Raw genomic sequence first — 19,797 nt, 5'->3', positions numbered from 1 at the left:
ATGTTAGTTTTTTGTTTAAAGCGACATATATTTGCATAATATAAGCTGTCAATAATTTTGAGCCATTGTTTGAGTAAATTTTGGTAATAAACAAGTTATTCGCTAACGAAAGAAACTTGGCTGACTTAGCCTTAATACTGAACCTGATACAGTTTGAGAAATATATATTGGGTCATATCACCAACTGTCTAAATTTAAACTTTGTTGCGACCCTTGGGAGGAGTAGAGCAATTTGGATTTATAGAAGTTGTCGGTAAGTAAGTTGTGAAGAAGACCCAAGGAGTCTGCAAAAGGATATCGATAGGGAGTGCACAAAAATTTGGAAGGTGGGGTATACTTATCCACTTTGGCAGGCAGCATAGAAAAGCTCTTCGCATTATTTAAGTGAAGAGTGATCGCAGAACTCTGTGGTATTCTTGAGAGGACTTGATAGGGTGGACGCTGAGGATATTATCCCTTATGAGAAAGACAAGAACTAGGGGGATTAGTTTAAAAACAAGAAGCCCCATTCAAGAGAATGAGGTTAACCCTTTCTCTCAAAGGGTTGCTGATCTGGGGAACTGTGTTCCCCAAAGAGCAGTGGAATCAGTAGCATTAAGTATTTAAGGTCAAGCTGGATGGATTATTGATCATCTAGTTCCTTTCTTTTGTCTGTGTTGTATAAGCTCGCAGCTGTGGAGAGTGACTGACTGTTAATTGACAGGTGATTGTAACATTTAATCTGCCAAATATTTGAGGTTGAAACATTTGATTCTGTCTAGAAACAGCGGTTGGGACCCTGCAGCAATGTTTTTAATAGGTGTTTCTCATCCATTCCAGGGTCAGTGAGCGTCAATTAGTCAGAGTGATAGTTGCGAGTAGGGGAAGAGGCTCCATACAGTTAATCTGCTCCTGTTAGTTGGTTCCATGCAGTTGACATTCCTAGAAGATCCTAGAGCCATTTGGTGATTCTTCTCGTGGTGCTGTATAGTTAGCCTCAGGGAAGCTTTGGGGCACAGTTCAGTTGTGTGGAAAAGAAGCATCTGGCAGAGACCCATCCATGGCATAAAGAAAATCTAAAGCAGTAGTTGTCTGTAAGTGAAGTTGATATTTAGGGCCAGTAAAGGTTAAATAATGGTTAGTAACGTTCTCTTTAGACCAGCCGAAGAGCTGGAATTATGTCAGTGATTAGAAGCTGGAGCAAAGCCTTTTGAATTCAATGAGATACAGTCTCCGGTGAAGAGATTGAGCAACTAGAAGGTGAGCAGTCATTGAGGTGGTCTGAGTTGGAGTGGCTTTTTTAGAAATTGGATGCTAGTTTTCCAAAAAAAAGTGCTGAAATCCCTTGAGAGGGATATAGTTTTGAAGTGTTTTGTGACTTGCTGACACTTGGGTGAGTTGTTGAGAAGTTTGGGATCTGATTTGGTTGTAACCACCATTTAATGTGCAGCTTGTGCATTTGATGACAGTTTGCATGATACTTCACGCTTGCTTTGTGTTAATTCCGGATGTTGGACTACAAGACAGATAATACAATTTTTGTTTGCTTTGCTGGCTTGTATCACAACTTCATTCCTGTTTTAAAATCATGCAATTTGTGGTATTATTCTGAAGTAGCTGAGATTTCAATTGTGTGTTCTTAAAACGAAAGGCTATTAGTCTCTAACCAGAGCATAACTAAATATGGTAGTATGGTCTGGCATCATAACAACTGACAAGTGACTCAAAGTCTGTCTGATTGTTGTGGACAGAAGTTGTCCCCTTTAACACTCTAATCAGAATAGTTTCTACATAAGAGCTGTGTGTTTCCTTATCTCCCTGGAGTGTGTGTATATATAAAACAGCAACCTTTTCTTGACCTTAAAACAAAAGCTATTTTCACTCATTGACTTTGGAAATAGCGCATTGTCACCTCATGCCATCTCTCCTCCATGCACAAAAGTTGGTTACAGGTAGTATACTTCTAAAAATTATACTTAATGTAGTTTTTGGTCTACGTTACCTGCCTCCCACAAGGCAGCCCTGGTTTAGAGTCACAGTTATAGAGATTTTACAGCACAGAAATACACCGTTTGGTGCAACTCATCCATGCTGACATGATATCCTGTATAAATCTAGTCGCATTTGGCCCATATCCCTTTAAACCCTTCCTATTCGTATACCCATCCAGATGCCTTTTAAATGTTGTAATCATACCAGCTTCCACTACTTCCTCTGGCAGTTCATTCTATATATGCGCCACCTACTGTGTGAAAAAGTTGCCCCCGAGGTCCCTTTAGTATCTTTCCCCTCTCGCCTTCAACCTATGCCCTCTAGTTTTGGACTCCCCCACCCTGGGGAAAGGATGTTACCTATTTAACCTATCCATGTCCCACATGATTTTATAAGCCTCTATAAGGTCACCCCTCATCCTCTGACGCTCCAGGGAAATTAGCCCTAGCCTATTCAGCTTCTCCCTGTAGCTCAAACCCTCTAACCCTGGCAACATCTTTGTAAATCTTTTCTGAACCCTTTTTCTAGTTTCACAACATCCTTCCTATAGCAAGGAGACCAGAATTATGTGCAGTACTCCAAAAGTGGCTGAATGAATGACCTGTACAGCCTCAACGTGACCTCCCAACTTCTATACCCAATGCATTGATCAATAAAGGCAAGCATACCAAATGCTGCCTCCTCTGTCCTATCTACCTGTGACTCCACTTTCAAGGAGCTGTGAACCTGCACTGAAACTATGCTTTAAAGTTGAATTGAGGGATTCTTGGCAAGCTTAAAGATTTACTATGGTCAGATGTCTTGGATATTGCTTTTCAGGTGAACTTGGAGTTAGAACAGCTTGGGAAAGGCATTCTCTGTTGGGAACTTCTACTTACAGTGCCTTGCTTTTAAGGTATGGGATTATCAATGACTGACTTTGCAGGACCTATTGTGGATTGATGGAACTTAAACACACAGAGGTGAACATAAAAGCAGTTCAAGAAAAAATTCTTTGTTGTACTTAATCCACAGTATGTAACTTATTTAAATATAATAATGTAGAAGGAGCTTGAGATTACACCCAGAGTCTCAAGTAGCGCATACATGGCCTATTCTCCTTAATCCCTTGGCCCTTTGCAAATGTTTTTAAAATATATAAATATAGACGTGATTTTTTTTTAGAGAAATGAATATATTCCGGCAAGACTGTAACAAAACAGGTGTAACATTTGAATTTGAATTTAACATTAACGTTTTAGAAATCATGAGAGCTTTTTTTTTTGTTGTAGGAGGATTATGATTTTTGAATGTGCAGCATTATGGTTTTACTGCAGTGCATTTCAGTTTGACCATTTAATCTGCTTAAACATTTGTCTGTATGTGAAAGCATTTTTTTTTTTACATGACTATACTGCCTTTCATGATCTTAGAATGCCTCGAAGCTAGCTTCTGTTGTAATATAGGAGTATCAAAAAAATCAATTTATGCAGCACAAGAGCCCACAAATGGAAAAAAAAAGACCAGATACATTCTGCTGATGATTTTGCTTATGGAATCAAGCTTGGTCAAGACACAAGGCAAACTTCCTATTCCTTTTGTCCATCCATTTATGAGAGCAGATGGAGCCCTCAGTATTATATTTTATTCAAAAGATGGCACTTTCGCATAGTGCTATGCTGAGATGTATAAAAGAAGTTGATTTTTTCTGGCTAGCAATCATTTCTTTTGTTGACATTCTTCCATTCGTTGAAAAAATTGGACTTGCAAGTTGATCTTCTCGGTCTACCTTATTTAAAAGTTTCTCAGACTTCAGTGAATGATGATGTCTGTGTCTGTTTAGTGCAGCATTTTATGCAGTTTTGGGTTTTCTCCATCTGATGCATTGCAGTAAATTTGAAGAACACCTATAAATGCTATTAATATGCAAATAGTGAAAATAAACATTGTCTATCTGAACTCTGGTTATTGGATTAATTTTCTTTCATTCTCAAATTTTCTCCTCTTCTGAAAGTGTTGAATCCATTTAGAATGCTGTTGATGGCCAACAATGTGGGAAAATGTCAGGTTATAACAAGAATAAAGATGCAGACTATTTTCTTAAGTCTGAAGTACAAAGGGACTTGGGGCCCTAGTTCAGGATTCTCAAGGTTAACGTGGAGGTTTAGTTGGGAAGGCAGGTGCAATGTGAGCATTCATTTCGAGAGGGCTAGAGTACAAGAGCAGGGATGTGCTGCTGAGGCTGTTTTAAGGCTCTGGTCAGACTATATTTGGAATATTGTAAACAGTTTTGGGCTCTGTATCTAAGGAAGATGATCTGTGTTGGAAAAGGTACAGAGGAGGTTTACAGGAGTGATCTGGGGATGAAGGGCTTGTCATCGAGGAGCAGTTGAGGTCTGTGTTCAATTGAGTTTAGCTGGATGAGGAAGGATTTCAATGAAACTTACAGAATACTGAGGGATCTAGATAGAGTGAATGTGGAAAAGATGCTCCCAGTAGTAGGAGAGACTAGGATCCGAGCGCACAACCTCAGTGAAGAGACAACTCTTTAGAATTGAGATGAGGAGGAATTTCTTCAGTGGATGATGAATCTGTGGAACTCATTGCCATAGAAGGCTGCGGAGGCCAAGTCACTGAGTCTATTAAAGACAAAGGTAGATAGGTTCTTGATGAGTAAGGGGATCAAGAGTTAACGGGGAGAAAGCAAGAGAAAGGGATTGAGCAACATAGCAGCCATGGTCAATTGTTGGAGCAGTCTCAATGAGTTTAATGCCTTAATTCTGCTCTATATCTTACGATTTTACAATTAAGCTTAATAGCCCATTCTCAGTCTCAGGTGATGTTCATACATCAGACTTCAAGCATGCAGGATTAGGAGCCTGAAGCCCCCATCAACTTTTGACAATCTGGTAGATTCATCCTAGTCATAAACATTCTGCTGCATTGATGTCCTTTAGAGAAGGAAATCTGCCATTCATAACCAATCTGGTAAATGTGAGATATCAGACTGAAAGCTATGGAATTGAATTTGAACTGTCCCCTGAAATTGCCACTTAGTTGTATTCAAACAACTCACCACTGTCTTCTGGAGGCTCATTGTGGATGAGTAATGAAGTAAAGATCAGTCATTAAATACATTAAAATTAACATAGTCAATGAGTGGAGTTTTTATTAGCTATATGTACATTAATGTTTATTTATTTATTTTTAGGGCAAAATATCATAAATTAAAATATGGCACAGAGTTGAATCAAGGTGACTTAAAGATGCCAACATTTGAAACAGGTAATAAATGGAGATTCAATATTTTTATGAAGTATGTGTAATGTAGTATGTATTTAATTTTTCAAGATATATTATTTTTGACTGTCTTTGACATTAGAATTTGAAGCTAGTTTGTATGTTTTCATGCGTGTTCATGTCGTATGGCATTTTCTATTTGCTAACGTGCCATGTAAAATTAGTTTGGATCCATTTATCCTGAGAAAGATAACATGAGTTGCTTTTAAGTTTAAACTGTTTCTAGAGGCAATTGGAACGGCATAGAGTCGGATTTTGTTGTATGAACATCATAGGCATTTATTACTGCATAAATAAGCCTGTAATTTGTGGCAAGGAAGAGGTACCTCATTAATTTTGAATTGTCATATATCTGGTAGACTTGCACCACTGTTGTTAGTTTCATAAAAATTGTATCTTACATACTGATCTCTCCCTGTGATTTTCAAGATTACATCTGTACATTTTTTGGCTACTAAACTCTCAAAAACTGTTGGTAAGTTTAACATCATGGTGACTGTTAGTGACTGTCTGTCTATTATCCAGTCTTGCCCAACAAACAAAAGTTGAGTCTCATTATTTCATTTTCTGAATGGCTTTTGGAGATTTAAAGATGTCAAATTTAACTCTTAGTTTTAATTTATATTAATTTAACTCTTAATTTTACTGTAAATTAGTTTAAATCTTAACCCTATTCCCCTGCCCCAGCCCCCCCCAATCTACCTTATTTGTCTCTGAGAAAAGAGTGGCAAAATTCTGAAATAACTCCACAGAGTCTGGTATGCTGTCACCGAGTCACCCTTTATTTACATGTGGAAAGACCTTGACACTGATCCAGCCAGCTGGTGAGTGTCAGGATGTACGACACTCCTGTTTTATCTGTCAGCCAGGGCTCCCTGATTGGACCAGATTAACAGCCTCAATTGGGAAATTGTTCTGAGGTCCATCTGACTGACCTTGTTGCAATCGTGATATCCCCCAACTCTGAGTCTAAGGACAGTGGCTGGTTCTTTTTCTTGGTATTAGGGTACTTGATGCTTTCTGCACATTAGGAACAGAATACAATCTCTGTCAGGATTAGTTGATATTTGTTCACTTTTTCTGACTTGCATGGTAATGAATGTACGTTAGGTCATTGCTTTCTTTGAAACACTGGAAGGAATTTTTTTTTAGTTTGTGACTACATTCAGTTTCTTGGAGATGATGGGTTTGTGGTGTGGTTTGGTGGTGAAGTGATGCTTGTAGTTGAAATTCTCACCGTTTTCAAGGCCCAGCAGATTTAGGGCCAAATCTTCATGAATTTTGAGGCTCATAGTATAACCTTAAGAAAAGCTGTGCAGAACCATAGTATTTGCAAACGTTTTTTTTTGGTTGCTTATTGACCTCCTTTTTGGGATCTTGACATTCTAATCTTTTAGCGATGTATGTTTGTTTTCTAGAAGAAACCAAAGACACAGAGGTGCAACCTACACCTCAGAACAGTCAGTTGACTTGGAAGCAAGGCAGGCAGTTGCTCAGGCAGTGAGTACTATGAATGCTATTTGCTCCTATTACAACATCTGATCTAAATAAATAAATTTGCAAAACATATGAAATGTATTCAATATTAAAATATAATTAATTTTCAAAGAAATTGCTTTATTTACCAGTTGGTCATAGCAGTGCTTTTTAGTTTATGTTACACTTTTATTATCAGTTACTCGTGTAGGTATACATTTTACTACAGTTTATTATTAATAACTGATTTACTGTGGGAAATATGAAATCTTCACTTAAACCTAAATGGATTGTAATTTCATGACAAATTGTCAATTGTACTTGGACAACTTTTACTAAATATTGATAACATCAGTATCAAAGCCTGTTAGACTGAGTTCCAAGTATGAGGTAACTGTCCATCCCTTGTCCAAGAATACTGCAAACATACCTTAGCTTTTAATATTATTCTTTGAGAAATGGATAGATATTGCAGAAAACGTAAAATGCTTTGACATAGAATATGTGGTTAACCAAGTGTATAATCAGAAACTCAGAAATTTCTATTTTCAAATTTCACAGGTATTTACAAGAAGTTGGTTACACAGACACAATTCTAGATGTACGATCACAAAGAGTACGATCATTACTAGGCCTTTCGGGTCCTGAGCAGAATGGGTCAGTAGAGACAAAAAATTTGGAACAGATTCTTAATGGGGGAGACTCACCAACTAAACAAAAAGGACAAGAAGTTAAAAGGTGAGGCACTAAATTGTGATTTTCTTATTCCTTGAATTTGTGTGCCACTTGAATGAGTACCCCTGCTAATGGTTATTTCCTGAGATGGATTTTGAGATGGAAGCAAAATGCTTCCAGAATATATTTAATAAAGCAGAATATATTTGCATCAAATTTGGATTGTTTGCAACATTGTGTATATACAGCTGATGATTTTGATTCAGTGTACTGTAACATGTTTCCCTTTGGCTGCATAACAATATATGTAACTAAATCCCTGGAAAATGAGAAAATAAAGATTTTTATTAAGAATTAAAGTGAAATTGGTGCTATACTTGTGGAGTTAATTAACAAATAAGTTATCATTGAAGCAAATTTCCAAATTTACCCTGCTTTCTAATGGTACTGAGTTTGAGAGTATCAACATAATGGGATTTTGTGAAGACTATTGGGGGAGGTGTATCTTAGGGTTGGGCTGGGCAATAGTTATACCCACATTTTGTAAACTAATTAAAAATGAAAAATATTTCAGTGCTCTTAGTTTCTAATCTGAGTAGTGTCGAGTAATTGTTGCAATATTGTCCTCTGGTGTATAATGAGGAAGGGTGGGTTATACATAAACTGTTTCTCGTACTTGGTAGCTGGCCATATGACAAATTGGTGGTTCACCGTTTATCTGGGTAATAAAGACCTAAGATCAATTGGACATGATAAAAGCTGTTTGCAATTATATAGCAACTTTAATATTGAAGAACACCACAAATCATGTCATAATGATATAAATGCATGAAAATGTGAAATATTAGAGGGGTTGACCGACCTTTGCTGACACAAGTTTTATGTTGTCCTTAAAATGAGGTGAGACTGAAGGGTTTTGGGATGGAATTCAGAGAGCAAGGCCTAAGTGTCTGAAGGGATAGCTACCAACGGTTGGCTGAGGGTGGATTGTAGGGGTTAGTGTAGGTCGGGAAGAGAGAGAGATATAAAAGAGCAATGGCTAATGAATCAGTGGTTTCAATCTGATAACCAGATAGGAGTCCTTTGCTGCAAAAGTGGAGAGGTCATGGGACAAATGTCTTAAGAGTTTATGGTGATGTTGAAAAATGGTGGCTGTGCACATGTTTGCTCCTTAAGATAATCCTGGAGTATTGCGCAGTTCTGGCAGAAGAGAGTAACGCCCCCAAGCCACTTCACATACTCCAAACAGATGGGATTGTATCTGAGATAAAAGCACTATTGTCAAAGCAAGTAAGTTGAATATACAAAGTGCAAATTGTTAATATATGGAAAAGGAACAGAAGTGGGCTGGTCAGCACTTGATCCTGCTCTACCAATCAGTTGATCAGGTCAATCTGATTGTGTTTCGAATTCAAAATTCGCTTTTCTCCCAATTAACCTTGGGTTCTTTTGCTTAACAGGAGTCTGTTTGCAGCTGCTTTAAAAATTTTAAATGACTCATCTTCATCACCTTCTGAGGCAGAGTTCTAGAATTCCACGGGCCTCTGAAAGAAAAGCAAATCTCATCGCTGGCCAAAGGATGACCCCTAATTTTAAGTGTCCCTGGATCTATACTCCAGGCAAGAAGAAACATTCTTGCATTCTCCACCTTGTCAAGACCATTCAAAATCCTGTGTACCTCAATCAAGTCAGCCTCACTATTGTAAACAGCAGTTGAAATGAGCCCAGCCTGTCTAACCTTTTCTTGTAAGACTACCCACTCATTCCGGGTATCAATCTAGTCAACCTTGTTTGAATTGCCCACAATGTCTGTCCTTAAATAAACAGACCAAAACTGCACTGCACACAGTCTGTGAGATTTCGCCTTGCCAATACCCTATTTAACTGATGCATAACATCCTTTCTTTTATAATAAAAGAACTGCAGACACTGGAAATCTGAAACAAAAACAGAAATTGCTGGAGGAACTCAGCAAATCTGGCAACGTCTGTGGAGAGAAAGAGTTAACGTTTCGAGTCCAGTGACCATCCTTTTATGTTCAGTTTTTCTCTTAATAGAGGATACCATCTCATTAATCTTAAATAGTTGCTGAACTTGCACACTAACTTTGTGACTCGTGCACCTATCCTTTGCACTTTGGAGTTCCACAGTCATTCTCCGTTTAAGTGATACACTTCCTTCCGAGATGAACAATTTCACATTTTTATACATTTTACTCCAACTGCCAGACTTGTGCCCATTCACTGGACCTATCTTTATTTAATCTTTTTAAGTGATTTGAGGAGATTTTTTTTTCTAGATGTTGACTTGGAATGAAATGAGTTTGGAAAGGCATGGGGAGAGGTCTGATGAGGAATGAAAACAGTTAGTTGGAGATGGGTTTGTCTGTTTTGTGAACTGTGGGAAGAAAGAGACCTTCAAATGCACATGTTGACTTTGGAGGGACTGCACAGTAAATTTACCAAAAAAAAACCTGACCTCCAAGGACTAAATTCCAAAGAGAGATTTAAAAAAATAAATAGGGCTATACTTGCTGGTATTTAGAAAACTAAAGGGTGATCTGATTTGTATTTTCAATAGGTGTAGCCAGAAACTAATACTGATAGTTGGGGAGGTTTGAGTTTAGGGCCACAGTCAAAACGTTGGTCAGATCATTCAAAAGTGAAGTTATGAACTACTTCTACCAAAGAGTAGTAAATATTTCTTAGTTCTCTTTTCAAATAATAGTTGAATTTATGATTACTTATCCAGAATTATCAAAAATAATTAATTTAAAATCTCAAGTTTGTAGATTTTTGGTAACCAAAATGTTAAAGGGTATGTTCAAAAATGAGAAGTAGGTTACAGATCAACCACGATCTGAATGGTGGAACAGACTTTAGGAGCTTCATGGTAAACTGCTATTCTGTATTCAAACAATGTGGCAAGATTGAATGAATGATTGTGCGTATTAGTAGTTGAATTTCAATGGGACAGAAATTAATTGAATTCTAAGAGATACTGCATTCATGAAACATGAGGATTCAGTAGGTGAGAGGCTGAGGAGAAAAGAAGGAAGAATGTCCTGATACATTTTAGGAGTAGATAGAGATTTGCAAGTATTAAAGAAGAGAGGACTCAAAGGTAATACTGCAAGTTTAAAGTTTCAGTCCTTGGTCTCTCCATGGCCTCACCCCTCCCTATGTCTGTAGACTCCTCGAACCCTGCAGGCTTTTGGTATCTCTGGTTTCCTCTAATTCTGGTATTTTGTGCACCACCCAGTGTAATCACTATTCTCTTGGGCTTATTTAGGCTCTAAGCTCTGGATTTCACTCTTTCAATATTCTTCACTTGTCTCTACCTTGTCAATAATGTCTCTACCTTGTCAGAAATAACCGCCTCAACCAAACTTAGGTCATCTTTTCCAGCATTTTCTCTGTGACTACGTTTTCTGTTTTATTTGATAATTCCCTTTTGAAGCCCCTTGGGAAGTTTCACGATGCTTAGGGCTGTTTACACAGGCACATTGTTCCTTGTGATCGACAACTAATATCATTGGAATGCTGTTTTTTGGGTTTCAGTTGACTTTCAAAATGGATTCAAGATACTTGGAGTATTCTCAATCAAAAGGCTTTGTCAGATTCAGATTGTGGTTTTGACTTGTGTTCAAATTTAATTTTTCTCAAGGAAATTTCTATTTATTTCATTCAGAGATCTACAAGTAATACATAGTTGTGGAGATGCCTGGCTCCTGCATTTTGTGTGTGTGTGTTTTGGAAGAAAGATAAAAAATTGGTGAGAGGGTTGGACTACTTCGAAATGTAACTAGATGACCTACCAGCATTATAGTCAACAGTTTTCACATCTGTTTGTTCCAGGACCATAATGCATATTTTCAGGTTGATGGAAAGATGTTTAAAAATATATAGATGCTGTAATTGGTTATTGCTAATAAATTTTTCCACCTATTCTTTTCTGAACATAGGAACTCGGGAGATAAGCCAAGGGGAGGCCTGGCTGAAGCTGTTCTTGAAACATTTAATTTCCTAGAAAATACAGATGATGATAGTGATGATGATGAAGAGGAAGGTGAAATGGTGGAGGACATCACGGACAGCAAAGAAAAGCATAGAATAAACAAGAAACATAAAGTAAATGTTTAAATCTATTTACTGATGTCTTTGAGGTACTTTGTGCAACCTCTTAAAAATATGGACCGATTATGAGAGACAACAAGCAGTAGTAAAGCTTTCTATTGTAGCTATATTTTCTTTATCAACGTTGCCTAAAGATCTGCACAATCGAAAGCAATAATAGCAAATCCAAATCAAAAAGATATTATGCAAGAAAAAGAGCAAAGAACTGTGGATGCTTGAAATAGAAACAAAAGCAGAAATTCCTGGATAATCTCAGCAAGTCTGGCAGCATCTGTGGAGAGAAAGCAGAGTTAATGTTTCAGGTCCGGTGACTCTTCTGAGGTGTTCAGAAGGCTCACAGGACCCAAAGTATTAACTCTGCTTTCTCTCCACAAATGCTGTCAGACCTGTCTTTTTACAAAAAGAAATTGTGGTTCATGATCATTTCTCACAGCAGTAAGCTAGTCAGAGACCAATGAAAATATATGAAGATGAGCAGTAATCTGATCAATAATATCCTTGTTGTTGCTTCATTTTTTTTGAGCACTGTCTCAATTACTTTCCTACTTGAGCTTTAGTTCTCAAGTATATTTATCTACACTATGCCTCGTGGAATTTGTGTAAGGTTTGATTTCTTCCTTGAAATCTTAAAAGATGTTGGAAACCATCTTTCAAATTTTTAAGAAATGCAGGAATGGGTGTCAGTGACACGTCTTTAAATATTTGAACTGTATCTGCTATCACTATTAGAAAAAAATCAGGTTTTTGAATTGATGTCATGGTGATAAAATAATCAATATCTGTCACTTTTAGATCGGTAATGAGGGATTAGCTACTGACTTGCCTGATGATACTGAAGAAGCTTTGAAAGAGTTTGATTTTTTAGTGACAGCTGAAGATGGAGAAGGAGCTGGGGAAGCTAGGAGCTCTGGGGATGGAACAGAATGGGGTAAGAAAATAAATAAAGTCGTTGATGAATCGTATTTAAAACTATTCCGTTTTTCACCCATGGTACGGCATTTATTGTTATTTGTCTGAATTCTGATGATTCTGCTGACAACTTTACCAGTAGTTCAGACAAAAGTTTGATCATCCGAGTTATTTTCTTGTAACATCATAGATATCTGATGTGATTAAGGATTTTGGTTGTGTCAGCCTGAAATGCACAGTTCCAGTTTTACAATTCTTTGTATTTCTTCAAGTAATTAAAAAAAAGACTGAAAGAAAGTGAGACTGTTGACTGAGGGTTCAACGTTTATAATATTGTATAAATCTTCTATCAGTAGTGCCAAATATCTTCAGTTTGGTCAATGATCTTCCCTCCAGATCAGAAATAGGCTTGTTCACTGATATCACATTCAGCTCCATTTTCAGTTCCCCATGAAGCAGTTTGTGCCCACATGCAGCAGGATAGGGACAGCATGCAGGTTTGGGTTGACAGATTGCAAGAAACATTCATATCACAAGAATGCCAGTTGGTGAATCTGCAAAACAGGGAAGTTTAAACACCTCACTACTCCATTAATTAGCACTCGCCTTCACCAAAATCCTGGTGGGAGATATGGGCTGGTCATCACTGATCAGAACCAAAAATCTGAAACCTCTCCAGCACAGCACTATTCAGGAATGTGATGGAATTCTCTCCTTTGATCCAAATGATTGTAGCTAAGACAATATTCCAAGAAGATTGACACCACCAAGGATGGGCAAAACAGTCTGCTAGATTGGTTATTCATTCACTAGCTCCATCACTCTCGCAATTGGCTGCAGTGTGTAGTATCTCCAGGTTGCAGTGTAGCTCTTTGCCAAGGCTTCATTGTAACCTTCCAAACCTGCAAACTCTATTGGAAGGACTTGGAAGCAGCATCAACTCCCAAGTCTCCAAATCTCCTGCCTCTTCTCACAGAACATTAGTCCACTGTAGTGATTTCTTTAATATTTGTTTGGGATCAGCTTCACCACATGAACCTCGTCTCCAGGGTAATCAAAGGTGGGCATTTTGCAGCCAAATCCATTTTCTAAAAAATATTTTTCAGGATTGTTTCACCTGATAGGATTGGTATGAGATTGTATTGGTAGAAAATAAATAGCAAATAGTTGGCAGTTTGTGCTGCAAGCTAATATAAAACAGCATGCATTAATGTCAAGCCTTGACCTATGAACGTCATTTTGCATGCCTTCCCTGTGCATTTCTAGCATGGCATTAAAACTCTAATACTTTTTACTTTTGCGCACTTAAAATTTGCTTCCAGCACTAAATCTGATGATGTGAAAATAATCGGCATTGTTCTGATAAAGAAATGCTTGAAGCTACTTTGTCAAAATATAGATTGGAATGCCAACAAACTAAGTCATGTTAGGGCAGAATGACATAGCAATGTTATAAAATAGAAGGAAAGCCCAGACATGTAAGAGTTCTATTTCGATCTTCCTCCCTCAATAAATTGTCCATCTAAAAACGTGTATGCAGCAGTGAATGATTAAGTTAAGGAGGGAGGGGAGATGGTGTGGTGGTATTATCGCTAGTCCATTAATCCAGAAACCCAGGGCATGTTTTGGGGGCCTAGGTTGGAATCCCACCATGGCAAATGGTGGAATTTGAATTTGGTTGAAATCTGGAATTAAGAGTTTAATGATGGCCATGAAAACATTGGCAATTGTCTGAAAAACCCATCTAGTTCACTGATCCCTTTCAGGGAAGGAAACTGCTATCCTTCTCTGGTTTGGCCTACATGTGACTCCAGGTCCACAGTCATGTGATTTGACTCTTAACTGCCCTCTGGGCAGTTTAAAGTTTGGCAATAAATGCTGGCCTAGCCAGAAACACCCACATCCTTGAATAAATTTTTAAACATTGAATTGGAAGTATACTATAACGTTAATGCTAATCTTTAAACCAAAGTGATGATTTGGAATATTTTAAATATTTGGAATATTTAACTATTCAATTTTAGTTTTGATTACTATTTTAAAAACTCATTCAAATGTTATTGGTGATACAATGAATTGTTGCTCTGTGTTCTTGTCTTATGAGCTTTTCTACTTACCTGCAACTGCAGAATTGAGAAGGCTGTGATCAGCTTTGTACTTGCAAAGCCCTTAATTGCCCACATCCACCAATACCATTGGACTGGAAATATGAGGATTATAAACTCTTATCTTTTTCTTGTGATGGATAACAATATTTTAAGACCCCAATGGACAAATTTCTTTATATTCTTCAAATTCCTTCATTTTTGGCTTTTATTTCCTGTGTTATATTTATGATTTGGTAGTTTTATTTTCTCCTTTCACACCTCCATTGTTAATTTTAATCTTCCCTCACTGCAGCTGAATCAGCTAAGAGCACATTTGTTGAAGCACAAAGCAGTTTTGATTAGAGGACTTAACTGAATTGGCAGATCCCACTGAGGGAACTTAATATGTGTAGGAATATGCTGTTCTGTGACACTCAGAAGATCATGGCTGAACATGTACGTCAAATCTACTTGCCTACCCTATTCATATATCTCTTGATTTGATATCCAAAAATCTTCCAAGATTCATTCATAAGATCCTAAGATCCCACAACCCCTGATGTGAAAAAAAAATTGCCACTTCAGTCCTAACTGGTCAATTTCTTGCTCTGAAACTCTGACCCCAGGTTCGGGACTCTCTAGCAAGGGAAAGCAGCCGCAAAGCATCTACTTTGCACCTCCTGTAAGAATTTTAAAAGTAAAATAAACTAAATAAATACTCCTTCCTTCTGGGTGTGGTCTGCTGAAAATGCATATAATTTACATTAAAACTTCCTTGCTGTTTTGCAGCCCCTGTGCAATATTTGCCACCTTAATTGTTTGCTGTATCTGCATGCCAACTTTGTGATTGGTATAAATGGACACTCAAAACCCTCTGTACAGCAACATGTACTGATGTCTTACCTTTCCTTTTCAAAAAAAAATTACTCTTCTATCACTACCAAAGTGAAAAAAAAATACAATTTCCCTAATTGTGTTCCATCTGCTACATCATTGCCCAATCAACCTATCTCCCTTTGTAACCTATTTGTATCTTCCTTGCCAATAATTTTCCCACCTAGCTTTGTATTGTCCGAATACTTGGACCTATTTCATTTGGCCCCAGTCTATTTTTATTAATTATAAGTAAGTGAGGCTTGAGCTCTGATCCTTGCAATAGTTGAATCCTTCCATGCCAAAAATGATTCATTTATTCCTGTCATTCCTTGCCATTAACTAATTCTCAATACTGAGACCCCTTTTTTTTGTGTAAAAATCCTATCATATGGAACCTTATCAGATCTCTTCAGGAAGCTGAAATGTAGTCCATTCATGGTTCTCCTTTATCCATCTTGCAAATTACACCCTCAAGAAAACTTGTAATAGATCTGCCAAATGCTGTTTCCCTTTCATACTAAAGTGTAGATACCTGAGTTAATGGTGAGAAAGCTGAATGTGCTGCTGTTGGAAGACCAAAGAATGGGAAGAATTAAATCTTATTGGAAGTGCCCAGAGGTGTTCCTTCACATGTCCTCCATCTCTTTCCCTTTCACTAGATCCGTAATATTCTCTTGTTATCTGACTTAGGATTCACAAAGAAACAACTTAAGGTAGGTTTCTCTGAGGTTATAGGGACTATAGGACATCAAAAAGAAAATAGAGAATAGAAGGGCATTTCAGGCCTTACACCAGGAGCCTGCCAAAAGGATAAATCACATAGTGGAAGTACAGCTCACAGATCCATTTTATCCTAAGTCAGATAACAAGACAACATTAGGGATCTAGAGAAAGGGAAAGAGATGGAGGACATGTGCAGTAACACCTCTGGGCACTTCAAATAAGATTTAATTCTTCCCATTCTTTGGTCTTCCAACAGCAGCACATTCAGCTTTCTCATCATTAACTCCGATATCTACACTTCAGTATGAAAAGGAAACAGTATTTGGCAGATAAATTACAAGTTTTCTTGAGAATGTAACTCACAAGATGGATGAAGGAGAACCAATGAATGGACTACACTTCAGTTTTCTGAAGAGATCTGATATATTAAGCTTTTACACAGATGACAGATTCTGGGTATTGAGGATTAGTTAATGGCAAGGAATGTTTTAACTATATCTACCCAGGCATGCTGTGTAAGAATTTTGGTAGTTTCAATGCGATCACTTTTTTATTTTGACATTGTAGACAATATTAGTCTTCGTATATTCATTCTAGAATCATAGAATAGACTCAGAATCCTTACAGTGCAGATAAAGGCCATTCGGCCCATCTAGTCTGCACTCACTGTCTGAAGAGCATCCCACTTCCGTAACCCTGCATTTACCATGGCCAGTCCACCAAACCTGCACAACCCTGGACACTGTAGGGCAACTTAGCATGGCTAGTCCACCTAACCTGCACATGTTTGAACAGTGGGAGGAAACTGGAGCATTTGGAGAAAGCTCACGCAGGCATGGGGAAACATGAAAATCCCACACACTCCAAGGCTGGAATCAAACCCAGGTCCCTGGTGTTATGAGGCAATAGTGCTAACCATTAAACCACTATGCTGCCCAAAAACGATTCTATGATTCATCCTAATTCTAAGATCTTCTTATAGGAACAAAGGAATTGGGAGCAGGAATAGGTCATTTGGCCCAGAGAGCTTGCTCCACTGTTCAAGCAAATAATGGCTAATAATTTAGCTTTACCCTATTTTAGCCCACTATCCCTTTATGTTTTGATATCATTAGTGCTCAGAAATATGTTGATTCTCAGTGATGTATGCCCACAGCACTCTGGGTAGAGAATTCTAAGGATTCGCAACCTTCTAAGTGAAAATGTTCCGCCTCATCTCAATCTTCAATGAGCCGTCCCTGATTCTGAGGTTCTGTTCCCTCGTTCTAGATTCACCAGCCAGGGGAATGTTTTAACAATATCTACCTAGGCATGCTCAAAAGAATTTTGGCAGTTTCAATGCGATCACTTTTTTATTTTGACATTGTAGAGAATATTGGCCTAGTCTGTTCAATCTTTCCTTATAAGATAATCCTGTCATTCCATTGATTAGTTTGATAAACCTACATTACACTCCTTCTTCTGTGCTAAGTCCATTCTTCTTTAGATAAGGAAACTAAAATTATACACAATACTCCAGGTGTGGTCTCATCAAATCTCTGTCCAAATGTAGCAGGACATCTTTATTGTTCTCAAATTCCCTTGCATTGAAGATCAATATACCATTTGCCTTCCGTAATGCTGGCTGCATCTGCATGTTAGTTTCTTCTGACTTATGAGCTAGGACCCATGGCCATTTTGGACATCAACAGTTCCCAGCCCCCTTGTTTTAAGAAATACTCTGCCTTCCTGTTTTTAACCAAAGTGGGTTACCTCTCACTTATTCATATTATATTCCACCTGCCATGTTCTTGTCAATTCGTTTGGATGTCTAAATACACTCAAGCCTTTTTTTAAATCCTCTTAATAGCTCCAATTCCCACCTAGTTTTAAATTTTGAGGTAATGTTTGGTCCCTACATCCAGATCATTTGTATAGATTATGAACAACTGTGGTCCAAGCACACACACATGGGTACTCCATTGTTGGCTGCCTGCCATCCTGAGAATGAACTGGTTATTCCAACTCTGTATTCTGTTTTATCCAATTCTCAATCCACACCAGTATTTTACCAACACCCCACCCTCCCGCCATCCCATTTATTCCAATTTTGCTTTGTGACCTGTATGGGAGCTTCTCCACCCTTTCCTTTTTCTCCATTTATTCTTCAGTATCTGCTATAATGGAGCCATATTTGTCCTTGCTAATCTTTTCCTTTTCGCATATCAATATAAACTTTTACTTTTTCCTTTTATGTCAGTCATTAGCTTGAATTCATATTCTCTCTTCCTTTTATCAGTCTCTTGACTATTCTAAATTGCTGAATATCCTCAGGCTTACAACTTCTCTTGCAACCTTATAAGGCACTTCCTTGACCTAATGCAATATTTAACTATTCTTATCCTCTGTTGATTCACCTTTTCTGTTTTGATTTTGTTTGAGAGGAATGTATATTTGTTGCAGACCATGTAATGACTTTAAATACTAGCCATTGCCTGTCTAACATCAAATGTTTTCATATATTTTCCTAACCTTCAATAGCCAACTCTATACTTTCATAGTTTCCTTTGTTCAGATTTTGGCCCCGAGTTTCAGAATGAACTGTGTATCGTTTTCAAACTAATGTAAAACTCTATCATGTTATGGTCACTACTTCTGGATCGCTCCTTCACAGCAAAATGATAAATTAGCCCAATCTCATTACAGAATGCAAAATCTAAAATAGCCCTTTTTTTATTTGTTTCCTCAATATGCTCGTCCAGAAACCCATCTTGTACGCAATCCAGAAACACGTTCTTCACAGTGTTAGGGCTAATTAGGTTTATCATTATTGAAATTGAAGTCTCCATTATTACTGTATTACACATACTACATAATAATATCCTGATTTATACTATGTCCAGCATGACCACGACAGTTTGGTGGCCTACAATCATTTCCCACCGGCATTTTCTGTCCCTTGCTATTTCTTTACTCCACCCAGACTGATCCTACATCCTTAAATCTAAGGTTCTCTATCACTAATTTACTGATCTCATCCTCCATTGAAGACGCTACGCCACTTCTCTTTTCCCTCCACCTATCCTTCCTATCTGATGGATTCGCTGAATATTCAATTGAGACCTGGTCACCCTGTAATCACATCTCTATAAATGATAATTAAATTCTGTCCACTTGCCTGTAATTTATACCTTTAAATCAACTACTTGGTTTTAATGATGCATGCATTCACAAAAAGTGTTCATTGCTTTCCCTTTTTTAACATTATACAGAAAACCTTTTATTATCTGGCACCTGTCGGACCAGGATTGTGCCAGTTGATCAAATATTCTGATTAATAAAGAGGCCCACATAGAGTAAAAGCATAGCTATACTTTTAAGTTTGCACTGCCCATTAACTAAGTTTTATAACATAACTTGCTTCAAAATGGTTTGTTTAACAAATGTCGTAAAACTTTACATCATAATTCTTCAGTAACTCTTCAAAGGCTATGATTCAGCCACTAATAGAAACATAATACAGGGGGCACACACATACACATCACCATTGTAGAGATAGTAGGAACTGCAGATGCTGGAGAATCTGAGATAACAAGGTGTAGAGCTGGATGAACACAGCAGGCCAAGCAGCATCGGAGGAGCAGGAAGGCTGATGTTTCGGGCCGAGACCCTTCTTCAGAAAAGTG

The 19,797-nt window shown here is 37.7% G+C and overlaps 1 protein-coding gene across 7 annotated transcripts in view; it reads left to right on the top strand.

Moving 5' to 3' along the window:
* Nucleotides 1-5,126: 5,126 nt before the first annotated feature.
* LOC109938411 (striatin, calmodulin binding protein 3) overlaps nt 5,127-19,797 on the top strand; it is a 71,110-nt gene continuing 56,439 nt past the window's right edge. For all 7 annotated transcript variants that reach the window (XM_048599886.1, XM_048599884.1, XM_048599887.1 and 4 more), the window contains exons 1-5: nt 5,127-5,235; nt 6,669-6,750; nt 7,288-7,464; nt 11,366-11,531; nt 12,330-12,465. In XM_048599886.1, the coding sequence (XP_048455843.1) occupies nt 5,130-5,235; nt 6,669-6,750; nt 7,288-7,464; nt 11,366-11,531; nt 12,330-12,465 (667 nt within the window). In that variant the 5' untranslated portion in view covers nt 5,127-5,129. The remainder of the gene's footprint in view (nt 5,236-6,668; nt 6,751-7,287; nt 7,465-11,365; nt 11,532-12,329; nt 12,466-19,797) is intronic.

Source organism: Rhincodon typus, chromosome 8 (assembly GCF_021869965.1).
Source record: "Rhincodon typus isolate 14 chromosome 8, sRhiTyp1.1, whole genome shotgun sequence".
Lineage (NCBI taxonomy): Eukaryota > Metazoa > Chordata > Chondrichthyes > Orectolobiformes > Rhincodontidae > Rhincodon > Rhincodon typus.
Note: the sequence above shows the minus strand (reverse complement) of the source record. Positions and strands in the feature narration are given on the sequence as shown.